The sequence below is a fragment of the Aspergillus caelatus genome, assembly GCF_009193585.1.
Source record: "Aspergillus caelatus strain CBS 763.97 unplaced genomic scaffold BDV27scaffold_128, whole genome shotgun sequence".
Taxonomy (NCBI): Eukaryota; Fungi; Ascomycota; class Eurotiomycetes; order Eurotiales; family Aspergillaceae; genus Aspergillus; species Aspergillus caelatus.
Window position 1 is genome coordinate 1 of NW_022475391.1, and position 16,922 is coordinate 16,922.

Genomic DNA, 16,922 nt, shown 5'->3' on the forward strand with positions numbered 1-16,922 from the left:
CCTTATCTACCTCATCCTCCAAAAAAAAAAAAAAAAGAAAACTAAACTAATAAAAACAACCTAAGAAAAGCAAAATGGAGTGGGATCCAACCCAGTTCTTCCGTGACGATCACACCCCAAACCCTTTTGCGCTGTTGATCCTCAATCAGCCAATCAATGAGCGCGCGTTTCGCGTTTTGAAGAGACATGGTATGTTCTTTCCTCTACATACACCCTTAACATATATGAGATATATGTATATATGGATCCAAAACACTATATAATCTACATCATAAACCCAAGACTAAAAAACAAAAAAAGCAAAGGTAACGCTCTGCGCGGACGGCGGCGCAAACCGCTTCTACTCGATGATGAAAGCGCATGACCGGGAATCAATAGATGTAAGTCCCCTTCTCTCCCTCCAAGTATACTATGTATATAAATATATATATATATATGCATATATTCTAATAATAAAGAAAAACCAAAGCTCCCCGATCTCATCATCGGCGATCTAGACTCCATAACCCCCGATACAAGATCCCACTACGCCAATCTAGGGGTTCGCATTATCGAAGATGAAGATCAGTATTCGACGGATTTCACTAAATGTTTGGATTATTTACGTGCGCATGTTGGGGAGTTCCTCTCCCCGTCTACTTCTTCCTCTGGATCTTCGATATCAAAATCAGAAGGAGAAGGGAGAGAACTAGACGTCCTAATCCTCGGTGGACTGGGCGGCCGCGTCGACCAAGCTTTCTCGCAAATTCATCATTTATATTCCATGACTCAATCTTACAGCTCTTCATCATCTTCTACTGGGGGTCATTCGACGTCCAATCAAGAAGGGACAGGGAAGATAGGGAATCTTTATCTCATCTCCGAGGAGAGTATTACGTTTATTCTACGGCCGGGAAGGAATACGATTCAGACCCCGGGGACGAATCGGCCTGGGATATCTTCTGCAGAGTATCTGCTCGAGGAGAATGTGGGGATTATACCGCTTTTGGGTCCGGCGAGGATCACGACGAGTGGATTTCAGTGGGATGTGGTGGATTGGAAGACGGAGATTGGGGGACAGTTGAGTACGAGTAATCATATTCGGAGTGACGTGGTGACGGTGGAGAGTTTGATTCCGGTGCTTTTTACGCTGGAGTTGGCGGGGAGGTTGAAGAGGGATAGATAGTTTTGTTTCTCTTTCTCTCTCTCTTCTCTTTATGTATATTGTTGGTTGGAGAGAGAGATTGGGGGCGCTTGTTGAGTTGGGTGAAATAAAGCACACAACGCCTAGGAGATACCAGTAGCTACAGTGTACGATGAAAAAGGATCTGTATTGGAACATCCTATATCGGTTTCGCAATAGTACATCCAGGAAATCCAAGTAAACGCCCCTCGAAAGATCAGATCAATTCAAAGCAAGTAACGCACCACACCATTCTCACGCCGGATAAGCATTTGAACAAGACCGAAGCACCATCGCACTGCACACATAGAATCCAACGATCATCCAGAAAAGAAACCCCCCCCCCCCCCTTCTAGGCGATAAAACCCTTCTCACAACCCCCTCCTTCAGGCACTCGCATGCCTTCCCCTGTACGGAGCACTTCCTACTCAATCAAACTGCGTCCAACCAGTGGCTCTGCCCAAAACGCATTCACGTATATACACCACGTATTTACTTCCGCAGGATCGCCTCATAGATAGTGCCGATCAAACCGATCGCAGACCCGGTCACCAAGCCAGCCCATTGACCAGGGACGGCGGCGTTCACCCGGGCGATCGAGTATTGGCTGTACAGGTTGAAGAAGTCGAACTGCCGGGCATACACCAGGTATGCGAGTCCCGCCTTAGCAATGTTGAAGCTGAGCGGGTCGAAGTTCGCAGGCGACGCGCGGCTGCGGCGCGTGTGGGACGCAGCACTGCCACCTTGTGTGATATTCAGGCTGATGTTGAAGAAGTATGCGGCGGTAAGCGGCAGGAGAATGCTGGTCAGCAGCCATAGCGAGAACGGGGCCCAGAATACGCCATCGACGAGGACGAAGACGTCGGGGACCTTGATGGAGATCTCAATCGCCCAAATGGAAATGGTAGACACGAATCGCAGCGGCAGAATTTCATAAATGATGGAACACCCTTCGAGCAGCAATGTCAGAATCTGGACGGCCTTGACACTGCTTAGCAAGGAGCGCAGAGACTGCGTGCCATCCGGCACCCCTGAGCCAGTCCACCAATCGCTAGCCTTATTGCGCCACGCGACGGATTCTCGGTCGACCGCATCAGCGATGAGGGCCGGCGATGCCGGCAAGACCGTTTGGAAGTTCAGCGGGGACGGCCCAGGCGTCTGGAAGACAGGTGGTGGGGACGCGTCGGAATCCTCTCTGCAACAAGAAATCGATCAGTTCATGTCGTCATGATTACTGCAGTCGCGCGACGGCCCTTTTTCGCCATGCGCGCGCAACATTAGAAAGAATACAGGACATACTGGGGTTGCTCAGCCTCCTCCTTGGGTTCCGCCTTGGGTTCCTCCTTGGGCTCCTCCTGCGTCTCCTCCTTCGCCGCCTCTTCCTTCACCTCTTCCTCCAGGGCTCGCGTCTGCCTGCGACGCGCCGACCGTAGCACCGACCGCGGTGTTTCTTTCGCAAGCGGCGAGACGTCCACCCGGGGGTCTCTCTTGACCGGCGACCCCTTGCGCGGGGTTTGCGACAGGCGTCGGTAGTAATCCGTTAGTCGCGCATCCTTGGCGAAGATGGATTGGTTGGCCTGGAGATGTTGATCCAGCAGCGTGGCGAGTTCTGGTTTATTGTATTCCTCGTAGCTGTTCAACGGTCAGCCGGAGGGGTTGTTATCGTGGTGGGGCGATAAACAACGGCACCGACACTTACTTGTGAAGATCAGTAGCTTCCGCCCAGTCCGTCAGTTGGGACTTGCGCAGTTTCTGTAAATAAGGCAATGCGGCAGACATGATGCGCGGGGAAAGACCATGCGACAAGGAGAGGTGGTGAATTTGAGAGTAAGGGGGAGAATGTGGGCAGTTGGAGATGTGATGATAAAAGCGCGTGCAGGATTTCGGGGACCAAAAGGATTCTAAATCCAAAAAAGAAATAAATAAGAAGAGGGAAAAACAATCCCAATAAATAATAAAAGCGAATCAAATAAATACCCAGTGAGGTCACAGTCCTTGCAGGCGGAATCTGATTGGTCCATTGGGTGGCGCTTGACCGCATCCGTTTGTTTACATTTCCACCTGACCTCAAAATACCCTCATTTTAGAAAAGACAACTTCACACACAATCAGTGAGATTCTTGGGCTCTATCTTTATATAATAATAATATACATCGTGGCGTGGTTAACCATGTCTAAATAACCAAATAAAAAAATAGAAAAAAAAAAAATCTATGTAAGCCATACCAGTCCGGAGCAGGGTGTCTAAAACAGAAACGAACGGCAAGAACAAACCCCAAAGGAAAAATGCTGCCATGCCCCAGACTGATCCAAGCAAACGGGTGATAATATAAGAAGAAGTGAGAGATCATGCAACATCCCTGTCCCAGAACGCCCTACCCACATCGTTTCCCATGTGGTGATGATTCAACATTATCTACAAGTGTTGCCCCGTAGCAACACTCCATCCCCTTCATGTTATGCAACAAAGGAAGCCCGTTCGATCAAAGGGGGTTCATCTCCCCCAGGTTGTCGTAGTATTCCAGCTGTTTCAACAAGTATTGGTACATGACCAGCATCGTTCCACTCTGGATGCTGGTCCACACTCCACGAGGGACAACGCCACGGAACCAGCCACCAAGCCCCTCCGTCTGGTAGATCATCTTGAGACCCGTCAAGAAAGACGAGGTATCCAGACGAGGCGCTCCCGGTGGGGCCACTGACGTCGACGCACCCCCAGTGGAAATCGGCCGCGAGTGTGTCCGCAGACTCGACGTAGTTTGAGACGACGTATGCTGCCGGGGGCTCTCTTTGATCGACGCATGTTCCGCGGCGGGCTTCGACGAAGACGCGGGACCCTGGACATCAGGGTTCTGCTGCGTCTGGATGCGGGTCTTCACCACATCCATGGGGCACGTTATCACACCTGCCATTCCGCCGGCGGTTGCCGCAGTCAGGATCTCCAGTCCAAGTCCAATGTCTCGAGATCCTACCCATTCTTTCGCCAGTCGCTGTTCCTGCTCGTAGAATGCGAATTGTAGGGCAGAGAACGGAAGATCACGGTAGATGGTAGCTCTGTATCCATGGAACAGCGCGGAAAATCCTTCCTGGCGGATGATCGTGCGGAGAGCATCGCGGGTAGAGCGGTAGTTGTATCCCGAATTGAAATGAGGGTTGTTATAGCGTCCCTGAAGTTGCAGTCGTGTCTTCAAGACCTCTGAAGGGACATAGACAACGGACGCGGCTAAATCCGCAAAGAAACCTGGGCAGCTATGTCAGCGTCACTGAACCCAATGCAGGTTAACAGAGGCCGGATAACGCTCTTACCTCCGGACAGGTATGCCACATTGGCATTGATGCCAGAATCGATCATCCGTCGCTTGGTGAACTCATACACACCAAAGAAGATCAGAGTGCCTGGAAAGGAGCCGAAAAATGCAGGAACAGCTCCACCGTACAGACCTCGTAGTAAACCTTCCTGTCGATAAATCGTCGCATACGATGAGGTCATCGACGTATATTTTGGAGGGAAGTGGGGATCGCCTTGCTGCCTCGTCTTGACCGTATCCAGTGAATGCATGAGCATATCGCCGCATGTACCACCGGTAGCTCCGGCAAGCATAGCCTGCAGGAAACGATTCACGTCAGCCTGAGATAAGAGATTTCTACGCACATCCCGCGCGTTCGTATCACCATCTGTATTTCCCGTCTGGCTAAAAGCACAACGTACACGTAGATATGGCGGACGAGGCTCTTCCTCGTCCTCAAGCGGAGTTGTTTGTACATGGCCGGAACCTGCCCTTATCGGGCCCGTCGCATGGAAGACATGGTCGCCGGTGCTGGTGGTATTCGAATACGAAGCGGCCGGGGGAGAGTCCGGAACGGTTGTCTCTGTCGTAGAAAACAGGCCAAACACGCGCGAGGTCAAACTCATGGCAAGAATACCGCAACCCACCAGATCCTGGTGCGGGCCAGACCACGGGGGGTTGGGATGCGGCGGCGACGTTTACCGGACGGATGCCACCCCAATTAAGGATGACGGTGGGAAAGAAGGACGTGGGGGGAAAGAGGAATCGGAGAAGATTTAAGCTATACAAAAGTCAAGGAAAATCGAGAGGTCAAGTAACGGAACATGGCACCTCTCCAAGTCGGTAGTTTACAGAAATGATGGACCAGCGCTCAGCATTCAGCCCAAAATTTTGGTCGGTTTTCCGCTTTCTCCGCGTCCGAGGCCGAGTCTCCGCCTCAGGCACACCACGCCGCCTTAATAAGCTCTCGCGAGTTTAACTCGGGTCCGAAGGAACAAATGACAGTGGACAGAAAAATAACTCAGAGACTTGCCACAAGAATCTTTGAGCACCGGTGGAACCCAAACTAGATTACGATCAAGAACGTGACCAATGGTCTAGACTTCCCACCGTTGTAGAACACAACCTTATGCCTCAACAACAAACATGTGTAATAGTTTCGCGCAAATACAGGAATGCAATGGAATTCGTCCGGGCTCAACATCCCATCGGAGGTCCAGCATGTGCATGACTTCCTAACTGGGCGCTGCCCGAGTTCAACAAAATGGCAATACAAGGATTATAATACGACTCTCCTCTCCCCCACCCCCCCTTCTTAAGCACTAAACATCCACATCCCCTCCCGCAGCAGCATGTAAACAATTTTTTGCTTATCGTAAGAAGAACCACTTCCCCCAACTCAAACTTGGTTAGGACCAATGCCACATTATTCGTTATATGCTCATCACTTTACAAACGAGAGCCCACACGTCAATCTGTGATCCCGGGCCCTTCGCGAATGGTCTAAGTCCGTCTAAAATGCGTCGCAATCGGATTGGGCCTTTCCCACGCGTCTCGGCCGGTTATCGTTCATCGCCGAAGATACCATTTATTGCGGCTTCTTACCCGGGGCTCCAGAGGTCAGACGGCCCAGATCGGTGCTCTCATAGGCCTGGCGAACAACACCCTTGAAGGTCTCCCATCCCTGGCGCACCGGGGGGGGAGTGCTCTGGTGGGAAACCGAAGCATCCACGCGGGCGGTGAAATGGCGCACGGCCTGCTGGACAAACGAGCTCTGAGTGTATCTCGCGCGGAAGAAGGCCACGTAGATAAAGAAGAGAAGGATGCTTCCCTTGGAGAAGGTCAAAACTCCCAAGGCCAGACGGAACAGCAGCGCCATCTCGAGTCCAGCAACGAGATCCATGCTGGCATCATAGTACTGCTTGACGAATCTTCCAATGGTGTCTGCCAAAGGACTGGCCGCGGGCTTGGCAGCACCAGGAGAAGAGGGCGACGCGGATCCGGCAGTACCCTGGGCGGGAGGCTGCAAGGTGGGGATCAGGTGGGCGCGAGAGTATGTCGCAACGTGGAAGATCGAGTAAACACTGAAGGGGAGGAGGGCCAATGGGACCTGGCGGGAATAGAGCCAGACAATCGCCATTCCTGGTGTTCGGTCAGCCCATGCCGATTGGATTTGACCACCTGGCAATTCTACTCACCAAGATACTGGACATTTTCATCGCCAGCGAGCTTCACCGCAATGTTCGGAACGCTACCCTGAAGACGACCGCGGGCGATGTGTCCCTTGTACACCACGATACCGTATGTCGCAGCAGCCGAAAGGAAAGCCAAGCGGTAGGACACCTGGGCCGAGGACGAGTAGTAGTTGAAGGTGATGTAGGACAGGAGATAGCGGAAGACGGAGAGCAGCAGTGTGACGTGCCTAAAGCCAGTCAGCCAGTTTGTTTTCGCCCATCCTTGACTTGCGACTGTCGTCCGATGGGGGGCCACATCTGGTGTGTGGATGTCGTCGCAAATTGCTCCAAACGGGTACCGTGTCCCGCCGGCCGAGGCAGCACACAATCACAAGGGAAACCTACCCAGCAAACCAAGCAAATCTATTTGAGAATCATACGGTCAGTATCCACATTGTGAGCTGGGGAAAGGCCAGCGAAGCACATACTGTAGGGTCTGAGCCAGGGCCTTCAGCCTTTCGGCCAAAGGCAAGTTCGATGAAGGAGGGGGAGCCATGAGAGCTGATGGTGTCTAGTTTACTCGGGAATGAGGGAGGTGCGTAACGATAGTGAAAAGGAAGGCTCAAGAGAGCGAGAGCGGAGATGTAGCAATGCGCTAAGTGGCCGTGACGTGAGAGAATGAACAGAGAAGGGTCGAGAAAAGCTGGAAGGGGAGCGAATTGAGCGGTGGAGGCCTGCGGACCTGCACTATTTTGGGGGAGGCTGGGCGGGGGCGGTCGTGGGTGAGTGGGTTTTGGACGATGCCTTTTTAGCTGAACTAAGGCAATGTTCGTCGGTAGTACGGAGTAAGTAGTAGTAGGTATTCTTTTAGTACGGAAATCGGGAAGGAGAGAGAGGTCGGGAGCTGCTGGCTGACGACAGTTTCCCTACTAGTAGTCGTAGCTGACTGAGAACCTGAGGCAGACAAGCCTTGTCCAGTGACGTTGAAGGGCATCCTTCACTGAATGACTCGGCATGATGCAAGTGGCCGAACCTCACCCTACACGGCTATACTAGTTAAGGTTATTTTACTGTTGCGATCGTAAATCAATCGGTTCCTTTAATACTGTATAGGCATGCTTCCAATGGAGTTTGTTCTAGTCTTATTTGATTTATTTGGTTCTCTCTGTAATACTTCCTTTATTTCCGAGTTTTCTACCAGTGACGCCTGCCACGCCACCCTCTACAAAAACAGACACTCCCCGTCGTTGTTTTCGTCTGGTCGGAACTTTTCAAGAACATCTGAGATTGACAACTAACGCACAATAAACTGCAATAAGTAAGAGATAGAAAAATAGGAAAAGCGTCTTGAAATGATGGTCGGAGGGTGGGAGAGCTCACTAAAATGTGTAGAAGTGGACAAAAAGTGCACGAAGATAAGAAGGGAAAATGAGGTTAGGCCACACTGGGGAATAGGAAACAGGCGGGAACAAGGTATAGCGTAGGCAAAAGTACATTAACAAGAAGCGAAAAGAGGACGTGAGGGCCACCGCATATCATCTTGCAAAACCATGAGCCAGACCACGCGAGCAGGCCGGCAGCGCTGCTCCGGTGTCCCAGCACATTTCTCCTGGTCAAAGCCCCCAATTGGTGTTCGCCCGATCGATGGAATGAAGCACAAACGAGTCATTCCACTGGCCCGGGTCACTCAATTAGAAAACAGAGTCATTACTGGCAGCAGAAACGAGAAAGTAGAGGTTGAGAGAGCGTGGGAGAAATCGAATAAACACAGAAATAGAAGGGCAGTCGAAAAGAGCGCTCGGTCAATCAACAGTCGTGGGGAATCCAACACAGAACCGCCAACGTGCCTCCAACGACCATACATTACCTGGGGAGTCCGTGTCATTGAATTCCAGTCATCTAACGAAGAGAGAAGCCCTTTCGCTTGCCCTTCTCTTCGATCGGTCGACCACTTTCGAGGCGACTCTTCTTCTCGTCCAGTTCCTGGCGTTGCCGCTCCAGTTGATCCTTCATCTCGCGATGTCGAGCGTATAGTTCGTCTTCGCTCTGTTTCAGCTTGCTCTCCTTCTCGGCTACCTTCTGTTGGAAGACCATCTTCATCTCTGCCTCCATCTTGGCGAGCTTCTGCTCGTGCAGGGCACGCTCCTCCTCCTGCTTAACAGCCGGGTTGACTTCCTTGAACACGCTCGGGTCCTGGGCGACACCCATCTGGGTCAGCTTGTCGGAGCGGTAGTTCTCGTACAGCAGGTTGTTGGTGTGTTCCTTGAGCTCTTCCATGTGGGTACGGATCAGCATCTGACGCAGCTTGACAAAGTCGCAGTGTTCCTCGTTGTCGACCTCAATGATACCCCACGGGTAGCTACGGCCCCGGACCTTGCGGCCGTCAGCGGTGGCAACCTCAGCGTTGGCGCCGACCACAGCGAAGGGGACCTTCGACATGATCTCCTGGTTCTCGGCGATGGTTTCTTCGTCGTCGAGTTCGTAGCGGGGGCCCTCGAAGATCTGGATGGAGTGGTGTTGGATATCGGCAAGGATCTAGATCAAAATTAGCATTGGATCAGGACCAACCCATTCGGGACAGATGACATACTCTCTGCTTGAACTGAGAAATCTCCTCGTCCGTCAAGGTATCGGCCTTGGCGATCACAGGGATCAGGTTGACCTTGGTGTGCAACCGGCGCATGACCTCAATGTCCAAAGGCTTGAGGGAGTGGCCGGTGGGCTGGATGAAGTAGACACAGGCGTGAATACGGTTGTCAACAATGTTAGTACGGTTGACCTTGTTTTCAGCCTCCAAGTAGGCATCGTATCTCTGCTCAATGTTCTCTACGATAGGGCGCCACGAATCGTCGTTGTTCACGAAATCACCGAATCCGGGGGTGTCAACCACGGTCAGGCGAAGACGAACGCCGTTCTCTTCAATATCTGCGCTGATAGACTGAATGGCCACGGTCTTCGGGATAATGTCGTGGCTGGGACCGGTGCGCTCCTTGGGAGGGTAGAGAGAGGTGTTAAAGAGAGTGTTCACAAGAGTCGACTTTCCGAGACCAGATTCACCTAGAAACACAAATCAGTGACGCCCATCCAGTATCCTTCCGTCGGGGAGGATACTCACCAACAACCATTACGTTGAAGTTGAATCCCTTGCGAACACTTTTGCGGTGCCATTGGTTGGGCAGGTTGGCAAAACCGACGTAGCCAGTCAACTTGCGGCGAACAACGTTCTTCATGTCGGTGGCAGCTTGGGCCACAGCCTTCGGGTCACTGGAGCTGACGGTTTGAGCGTTTCCTGATCCCATGGGGTTGCTGCGCTCAACAAAGGGGGAACTGGGCTTGCTGCTCTCAGGAGACTCCACGGCCGGGGTGGGGGAGCCGTTGGTGGGGGGTGGTGAAGCTACAACAGGAAACGTAAAGTCAGTAACTGGCGTGATCTTGGATTCATTTTCGGTAGACAAAGTTCCCCGAGTTGGTGAACATGACGTATGGCTTTTGCACCTATGGCGTTTCAACGAAGGAGAAGCACTGAATCGTTGAGAGTCTACTTGCGAGCGACCCTCTGCACTTTGGCGTCTGGCATGTACCATAATGTTGTCACCAAGCGCAAGAGCTTCAGAGATACACGAATGGAGGATTGTCCGCCAGGTAACAGAATGGGAAGAGAGCAAAACCGGTGGAATGGGATGTCGCTGGTAGCGGTAAGCTTACCCATTGTGAATGTTAAGGGATTTGTTTAGGAAGCGAGCGTGGACGGTTTGAAAAAAAAAAAAAATGTCGAGGTAGCGAGCGTTGATGAGGAAGTTCCCCTGAGCAGGTCGCACCTTCTTGGTTAGCAGACAAACACCCTTGCAGAGATAGAAATTTAGGCGAGGGGTTGATAATAGAATCAGGAAAGCATCTGGAACTAGGCTATTCTTTTCCAAGGGAGAGGAGGAGGGGGGGAAGTGATTATGAGGGGGGTGGATGGAGGGAAGGAGCGTAGGCAAGTAAGTGCCACCATACCTTTGGAATCCCGAACACACCTGGAAAAGGGTGAGGATCAGACGGTTAAACAATCAGGGGACAAAAAGCTTCTCGAAGAACACCGATTCTCGGGGAAACGGGGAGGTGCGCGCGAGATGTAAGGTTCAAACAAAAATACAAACAGAAGAATCGAAAATGAAAAAAAGACTAAAAGGAAGCTGAAAGAGAGAACAGAAGAGCGTAGAAAGAAGACAGGAGAAGGCGAGAACGATTGGGCCTGCGGAGTGATTTGGGGTGGAGAGTCCGTTGGTGGTGCAGTTGAATGTCGGCGGAAAAGAAAGGGGGCTCTTTCTTCATTCAATGGGAAGCTAACGCTTCCTAGGGATTAGTCCGCTCAGAAACAACATCAATTTTGATGATCTTATTTTAATTTATCTCTTCGAATTGAACAACCACCATTGAGAATCAGTAACAATTCACTTGGGAAATTCATGAAAAAAAAGTATTCAAAGACAATTCAAGAGACTGAGGATTATTTTTCCCTGGCACCCTTTTCCTACAAGTCAAGCATTGCGTTCTTACAATAATACTATTCCAATTCGACATGTCAAACATATAAGGCGGCGATCTCAAGGGAGACCGACAGCCCAAAGGGAAGGAGGGAAAAAAAAAATTATAATAAGGAAAAACGTTCCCCAATGCGAATATACTACTGCTACTCCCGGCTCACACAGCATTGACAGAGGACTACTGAGTACAGGTCAAGTCGTACCTACAAGATAACCGTCAGAGTCGGATTCCCAAAACATTCCCCTTATAGAACCATTCCAATCGTTTCATTTAAACCTCTAAATTCGAAGTCCATCCATGGATCCCACTTCACCTGATCCAGGTTTCTCAATACCCAATACCTCCCAATACTCATCCATGGTGTATCATTAGCACATGCCGCTTACAGAAAGTTGAAAAAAAAAAAAAAAGGAAAAGAGAAGAAAAGAAAAAAGAAAAAAAAGAAAAAGAAAGATTGCCCAGTTGACAATACGATATCTTCCACACTTCCACTAAAACGCTCCAGTTCTTGACTATAAAATGTTTATAATGAGCTTCAATTCAGGTCGACGATTCTAGATCGCAAGTTTGCTACCATTTTCAGTACACCGCTTCGACCGATGTAGTTGTATGGAGTACAGTATCTATGTATGTATATCCATACTATTCTCCATCGCGACGGTATTACGAGGACCGTTACCCGTGGTATGTGGACCCGGTAGGGTGTGCTCTGGTAATCTATCGACGTTTCTCTGTGTAAGACAGCATCTAGGCAGTTCAGGGGGGAAATAAGATACCCAATGCTCCCGCTTCCAAACCGATAGGAAAGAGGTACTGAATACCTACTTACCACTAGCGCCTGATCATCCGTAAGCTACCACAGGTAATGAAAAGCGGAAACCAACTTTTGTCCCGTGGATAAGAATCACGGGAATGGATTCCAAAACATCGATCTTAATGATCACAACATGAGTCAGGAGTCAGGTTAAACAAGCCACGAATCTCTCCCGGGATGCAGGGGGACGGGTAAATCTCTTATACTAGCTATCTGCTCCAAGCCTTGCCTTGATTCTGTATGTATCAGATTGAACCGCCATCGGGTACTCATACCTACATATATATCTCCCAGGAGAAGAAGGTACATTTTGAAACGTATAGTACATACCTTCCATGCATTAGCACCCCCTCCCAGTCAGGACAAGAATAGTGACATTCCACAGGGCAATAGATGCGACGTTCGTTACCCGAGGCACGCAGAACAATAGCCATTGGTTTGGTTTGACACTTGCATCTAGACCGTGTTCCAGGCATGCTGTAATACCATCTGTTACCTTGTCCGCGGTACCGGTGGTAATGCATCAATGTCCGCCATAGAGTTAGGGTTTCGACCCTGTGAGGAATGTGAAGTTAGAATTATATACATGTATAAAATACAATACCATAAATAAATAAGGATGCGATGAGTTCAGTCGAGGTGACCTTCTTGTCACAGAGTTTCTATCATTGCCGTGAACCTCAATAGTACAAGTACTGTATATGCATATTCGGTCAATTAGAGTCCACTCCCGATGCCAGCATGAGGGACGAAAATGCAGGCGGGACTCAATAGTGCTGTCAATAGCAAAGTCAATTCAACTGACGTGTCCATCGTATGATGCATCAGAACGCCCGACCTTGTCTTCCGTCGCATATTCTGAAAAACAACCGGAGATATTATGGAGGTACCTCTAAAAGCGTTATTGGAGGGAGAAAGAAAAGAAAGAAAAGAAAAAGATTAAGAATGTTGTTACACTAATTGTAAACTATGCTAGAAAACTTTAATGATATCATTGTTGGCCTTATTCATTATACAACCATAACCATTATTCCGGAGATAACCAAATAATTCCACTCCAAGGTATTTATTTTCCAACCTTGGATTTCTTTTTGGGCCGTTCCTCCTCCGACATATCCACGTCTTCATCATCATCATCGTCGTCGCCGCCGCCAGCATCGTTCATTTCGGCATCGCTTCCGCTGCCACTGCTTTCGTGGGCCGAGTCGTACTCCTCCGCAACGTCAGACTCGGACTCGGCCTCGAAGTCCTCGTCGATAGATTCTTCATCCTCGTCAGCCGATCCACGATCGGCACGTACGCCCTCATCATCGCTGGAACCCATTGCGTCATTGTCAAGGGCGGCAGCAAGTAGGGCCCCGGCATCGTCAGACATTTCGTTCTTGAATCGGATGTTCTTCGCTTTGAAGAATTCTTCAAGAGGTTGTTGCTCCTCACTGAGCCGAGTTAGCATCAAAACATCTCAACTCATCGCATTCGGACACGTACCGGTTAATGTTACTAAATTGGTGCTCTCCCAGGCCAGCCTTCAGACTGACTGTAATATCGAAGGTTCTGCTGGCCGACACGGCACCACCGACACGGGACATCGTAATAATGGCAATGTTCTCAACCTGAATATACGTAGCAGGCTTCGGGACGAAGATCAAGCTCTTGTCCAAGAAGTACAGAAGACCTTCGTTGGCCTTGATAGAACATTTAACCCCACTGTGACCATGATGACTACGCATCGATGTCAGCATTTGTGTACCATCGTACGGATTGTGAATGGGTTATGACAAACCTGACAAAGTCCTTCGATGGCATGATGACCTTCTTGCCCGAAAGACCGCGGAAAATCTTGGTTACGACCTGATGGATCGGTTCCTCATAACGAGGCTCCAACTTGTCCTTGTAGCGGGTCTCCATCAATTCACTGCATACTACGTTAGAAAGCCCCCGGGGAGGGAATCCCGCTTAGCATCACTTACTCTGTCATGTTGAGCTCAAGGCTAATTTCTTCGTCCAGCTTCAATTGCATAACCAAGAATGGGTACCGAGTTTGACCCTGTCGCAGAGGGGGGTCGAGTCCAAGAACAATGAGCGTGTGTGTATCGTCGTTCTTAGGAAGCAAGAAGAATTTCTTGATAGAAGAGTACTGAATCTTGTAGTCGTATGTTTTGCCACGGAGTCGAAACGAGGACTCGTACATGTCGATATCGAAACGACCTCTGAACACAGGTTAGTGCCGCACTGGTATGATGAGAGCTAAAGTAGGCATACCTGGGCGTAAGATGAAGAACATCCAGGAAAGTAGCAAACGTATCGCCAGCCACATCTCCAATCTCTGCTTTTTCCATAAGCATCTCGTAGAAAAGGTTGGCCGCATTCTGTTCTTCGCCTTCCTCCTCTTCTTCACCGTTTTCTTCTTCGCCATTCTCTTCCTTGATGCCCTTCTCGGTCTTTACTACTGTTCCAGGGATATAAAAGCGCATCTCAACCAATTCGTCGGGGCCCGCAGCGGCCTTCTGGCCACGGTTCTTGGTGCTACCGGCTGGCTGGGCATTCGCATCGGCGCCATCGGTGTTAAGAGCGAGTTCGACAGCAACTTCGTTCTTTCCCGCAAGGTTCGTGTTCGAGATTTCGGAATAAGGGACTTCGAACGCAGGTCGGTTTTGGACGTTGAAAGATAGCTCAGCCTTGGTGAATTCTGCCTTGCCCCAGTTCCAACCTCGGAGAGCGTGCTCCCTGCTTTCCACGTTTATCCCATACCAGATCTTGAAGGCCTTGCTTAATCGCTCGAAATCCTGATAGATGACGGACCAAAGTCAGACCACCATACTCATAAATATATAACAGCCGGGGGAGCCTACCTCTTGATCGAAGCCATCCAGTTGGATGACACCCGACGAGCGTGACAAAATTTTCAGTTCGTATCCCTTTGCCGCTCGACTCCATTGGGCTGCGCCGACATTGCTGCTATCGAGTGTGAAAGTCTCACCTCCACCAGAAGGTTTCCATCCCAGGCCACTTTCCGCAAGCTTGCACTTTCCGGGCTGCTTGGAGAGGTCGAGGTAGATATTATCGAAGCTCTCCCTGAAAAGAAGATTAGAGTAATGGACAAATGGCAAGGATCGCGGTTAGCCTCACATTTTTGGAGAAGCTTTAAAGACGACTAGTTAAAGGTGCCCTGTTTGAGTTTTGATTATTGCACTGAGATTACCTAGATGCAGCGACCAAGATTAAATAAGTGATAGGGAAAATTGTACGTGATCGATGTTTGTCCAGCGATAGAATGACAGGAGGCTATCACCTAATGAGCTCTAATATAACCTTTTTTCTGGAGTTCTCGCGTTGCGCGCGGCTGTCGATGGTTCATACGCGGTGTGGCAAGACACTAGTCCAAGATGGGTAAAGTAGATTGGCGGCCGGCTTGGGTAGCCGCTCTTACTGGTGCCTCAGGCAGAGTTATCCAACTTGGTCCAGGTACAGTATATACAACAAGTTTCAATATCAGTTATTCGAGCTTTCTAATCTAATATGGAATCATCATAATAGATTTATGACTTGTAGTTCTATGTTGTATACAGTAAAGGACTCAAGCTGAACTGATGTCACAAACACTGTCTGCCACATTCCTTTAATATATATTCTCAGAATAGTACTTCACAGGGCTTACGTTATTGGCCAATGATAGACTATTGATACCTTCTTGTAGTTACAACTTGTTTTGGCATAGTAAGATCCCAAGGGTATAACTAGCCTTGCTGCTTTCAGACTTGGACATCACACTCGATTTTATCGAATCAAACTTACAGTTGGTGTGACTATTCATTCAACAAAGAAAGTGAAGAAAGTGAAGAAAGTGGCCCGATGCTGGAACATGTGCAACATAACAGGCCTGTTCCACCGATTATATAATGATTCAAGCTAATGTTACTCATTGGTAGTTTGTAGCGTGGCCTGATGTGTAATGTAGTGGACCTTGAACCACTTTGGGATAATGAACTGCAAATTTAGCGCGTCCGAGTTGGTGCTCCTGTTGCCTCTCTATATTGCAAAGTAAATGGGCAACATGCCCGAGAAGGATTACGGGGAGCTACTTTGATCGCATTCAACCTATGTAGCTTCTGAGCTACTGATCATAGTTCCAAACATGTTTAGCAGGGTTAAAGCGCATATGGTTGTAATAGCTTCAAGCTGTAATAAGATAACTTATTCATTTAATTATTTTGGGTTGAGGCTTGGTAATATGCCATTTTCTTTTGAGACTGCGGAATGCGTATCTCGCTGGTGCTTGGCTATCTGAAGAGGGCTCTATGGTGGTATCTAATGGCTATCTAATGCTAAATCCTCGTTGAAACGACCGCCGCCCTCTTTAGATTTATCTCAATCACACGAGGAATTTCTGATCGAGAGGCACTACAGGACACAAGAATCAATGAGTCCATCAGAGGTATCGGCAAAAAGTGAACAGTTTGTGTGACTGCCGAGGGCATGGCTATTGATTGTTGGTGGTGGGTACCAAGTACGTATGTACAGTACATCACATACCCTATTATTATTAGTCTACCCTATTATTAGTATCTCCAAACTAAATGCTCACTATAGACGCCATACAGAGTATGTGCATGTCCCAGGTAGCTAGTTGCTTTGGATTTCGAATCTGAAAGTGCCTCAGGGATGGCAGAGTATATGACGTTCTGCTTAAGTACTGTATGAAGTAGTACGAGCCCGGGGACAGTGGCATAAAGGGCCAGCCGAGTACTTGGTCTATAAAGCTCCATCGACCATACCCTGACAAGTGGCGGGCTGCTGGCCATCTTGAGAAAGCAACTTGAAGAGTGTGCATCTGTTGGAAGCACACCGCATGGAGCGTCAATTAGGCTACTATGCATGGTCTATATGCATTATAGTACATCTGCACCCAAAGGGTTGAACATGCCATGTGCGACCCTTTCATCTCCCGAATAATT

The 16,922-nt window shown here is 49.3% G+C and overlaps 6 protein-coding genes across 6 annotated transcripts; 1 reads left to right on the forward strand and 5 right to left on the reverse strand.

The window, feature by feature from the left end:
- The first annotated feature begins 16 nt into the window (after positions 1 to 16).
- On the forward strand, positions 17 to 1,319 carry BDV27DRAFT_130759 (thiamine diphosphokinase). Its single transcript, XM_032067492.1, has 3 exons — positions 17 to 189; positions 301 to 380; positions 470 to 1,319. The coding sequence occupies exons 1-3, from the start codon at positions 75 to 77 to the stop codon at positions 1,163 to 1,165; spliced, it is 891 nt and encodes a 296-aa protein (XP_031925961.1). The 5' UTR covers positions 17 to 74; the 3' UTR covers positions 1,166 to 1,319.
- A 213-nt stretch (positions 1,320 to 1,532) lies between these two features.
- Positions 1,533 to 3,173, reverse strand: BDV27DRAFT_13289 (uncharacterized protein). Its single transcript, XM_032067977.1, has 3 exons — positions 2,862 to 3,173; positions 2,462 to 2,794; positions 1,533 to 2,357 (listed from the first exon to the last, which is right to left on the reverse strand). Exons 1-3 carry the CDS (start codon positions 2,939 to 2,941, stop codon positions 1,655 to 1,657), a joined length of 1,116 nt encoding a protein of 371 aa, XP_031925962.1. The 5' UTR covers positions 2,942 to 3,173; the 3' UTR covers positions 1,533 to 1,654.
- An 86-nt stretch (positions 3,174 to 3,259) lies between these two features.
- Positions 3,260 to 5,504, reverse strand: BDV27DRAFT_13291 (putative mitochondrial carrier protein). The gene is made up of 3 exons (XM_032067978.1): positions 4,872 to 5,504; positions 4,469 to 4,766; positions 3,260 to 4,403 (listed from the first exon to the last, which is right to left on the reverse strand). The coding sequence occupies exons 1-3, from the start codon at positions 5,073 to 5,075 to the stop codon at positions 3,646 to 3,648; spliced, it is 1,260 nt and encodes a 419-aa protein (XP_031925963.1). The 5' UTR covers positions 5,076 to 5,504; the 3' UTR covers positions 3,260 to 3,645.
- A 35-nt stretch (positions 5,505 to 5,539) lies between these two features.
- Positions 5,540 to 7,744, reverse strand: BDV27DRAFT_130764 (uncharacterized protein). Its single transcript, XM_032067493.1, has 4 exons — positions 7,112 to 7,744; positions 7,029 to 7,046; positions 6,648 to 6,871; positions 5,540 to 6,591 (listed from the first exon to the last, which is right to left on the reverse strand). Exons 1-4 carry the CDS (start codon positions 7,177 to 7,179, stop codon positions 6,038 to 6,040), a joined length of 864 nt encoding a protein of 287 aa, XP_031925964.1. The 5' UTR covers positions 7,180 to 7,744; the 3' UTR covers positions 5,540 to 6,037.
- Positions 7,745 to 8,407: 663 nt separating this feature from the next.
- On the reverse strand, positions 8,408 to 10,580 carry aspB (septin AspB). The gene is made up of 3 exons (XM_032068042.1): positions 9,739 to 10,580; positions 9,214 to 9,680; positions 8,408 to 9,158 (listed from the first exon to the last, which is right to left on the reverse strand). Exons 1-3 carry the CDS (start codon positions 10,205 to 10,207, stop codon positions 8,523 to 8,525), a joined length of 1,572 nt encoding a protein of 523 aa, XP_031925965.1. The 5' UTR covers positions 10,208 to 10,580; the 3' UTR covers positions 8,408 to 8,522.
- Positions 10,581 to 12,904: 2,324 nt separating this feature from the next.
- Positions 12,905 to 15,279, reverse strand: BDV27DRAFT_13343 (FACT complex subunit POB3). Its single transcript, XM_032068087.1, has 7 exons — positions 15,097 to 15,279; positions 14,820 to 15,042; positions 14,230 to 14,753; positions 13,938 to 14,177; positions 13,751 to 13,882; positions 13,456 to 13,689; positions 12,905 to 13,403 (listed from the first exon to the last, which is right to left on the reverse strand). Coding segments are annotated over exons 1-7 (1,725 nt in total). The 5' UTR covers positions 15,099 to 15,279; the 3' UTR covers positions 12,905 to 13,033.
- Positions 15,280 to 16,922: the final 1,643 nt, after the last annotated feature.

What these genes read in the sequence shown, in the direction of transcription:
- BDV27DRAFT_130759 (XM_032067492.1), top strand. Translation starts at nt 75, where the DNA reads ATGGAGTGGGATCCAACCCAGTTCTTCCGTGACGATCACACCCCAAAC. An exon ending in TCGCGTTTTGAAGAGACATG is followed by an intron (nt 190 to 300) that starts GTATGTTCTTTC and finishes AAACAAAAAAAG; the next exon opens with CAAAGGTAACGCTCTGCGCG. An exon ending in ATGACCGGGAATCAATAGAT is followed by an intron (nt 381 to 469) that starts GTAAGTCCCCTT and finishes GAAAAACCAAAG; the next exon opens with CTCCCCGATCTCATCATCGG.
- BDV27DRAFT_13291 (XM_032067978.1), bottom strand. Translation starts at nt 5,075, where the DNA reads ATGAGTTTGACCTCGCGCGTGTTTGGCCTGTTTTCTACGACAGAGACA. An exon ending in CTCGTCCGCCATATCTACGT is followed by an intron (nt 4,767 to 4,871) that starts GTACGTTGTGCT and finishes CGTTTCCTGCAG; the next exon opens with GCTATGCTTGCCGGAGCTAC. An exon ending in TGTGGCATACCTGTCCGGAG is followed by an intron (nt 4,404 to 4,468) that starts GTAAGAGCGTTA and finishes ATAGCTGCCCAG; the next exon opens with GTTTCTTTGCGGATTTAGCC.
- BDV27DRAFT_13343 (XM_032068087.1), bottom strand. An exon ending in GTTCTTCATCTTACGCCCAG is followed by an intron (nt 14,178 to 14,229) that starts GTATGCCTACTT and finishes ACCTGTGTTCAG; the next exon opens with AGGTCGTTTCGATATCGACA. An exon ending in CAATTTAGTAACATTAACCG is followed by an intron (nt 13,404 to 13,455) that starts GTACGTGTCCGA and finishes AACTCGGCTCAG; the next exon opens with TGAGGAGCAACAACCTCTTG.
- BDV27DRAFT_130764 (XM_032067493.1), bottom strand. Translation starts at nt 7,179, where the DNA reads ATGGCTCCCCCTCCTTCATCGAACTTGCCTTTGGCCGAAAGGCTGAAG. An exon ending in TGAAAATGTCCAGTATCTTG is followed by an intron (nt 6,592 to 6,647) that starts GTGAGTAGAATT and finishes ACCGAACACCAG; the next exon opens with GAATGGCGATTGTCTGGCTC.
- BDV27DRAFT_13289 (XM_032067977.1), bottom strand. Translation starts at nt 2,941, where the DNA reads ATGTCTGCCGCATTGCCTTATTTACAGAAACTGCGCAAGTCCCAACTG. An exon ending in GAAGCTACTGATCTTCACAA is followed by an intron (nt 2,795 to 2,861) that starts GTAAGTGTCGGT and finishes ACCGTTGAACAG; the next exon opens with CTACGAGGAATACAATAAAC. An exon ending in GAGGAGGCTGAGCAACCCCA is followed by an intron (nt 2,358 to 2,461) that starts GTATGTCCTGTA and finishes TTCTTGTTGCAG; the next exon opens with AGAGGATTCCGACGCGTCCC.
- aspB (XM_032068042.1), bottom strand. Translation starts at nt 10,207, where the DNA reads ATGGTACATGCCAGACGCCAAAGTGCAGAGGGTCGCTCGCAAGTAGAC. An exon ending in CTTCAACGTAATGGTTGTTG is followed by an intron (nt 9,681 to 9,738) that starts GTGAGTATCCTC and finishes TTGTGTTTCTAG; the next exon opens with GTGAATCTGGTCTCGGAAAG. An exon ending in TTTCTCAGTTCAAGCAGAGA is followed by an intron (nt 9,159 to 9,213) that starts GTATGTCATCTG and finishes ATTTTGATCTAG; the next exon opens with ATCCTTGCCGATATCCAACA.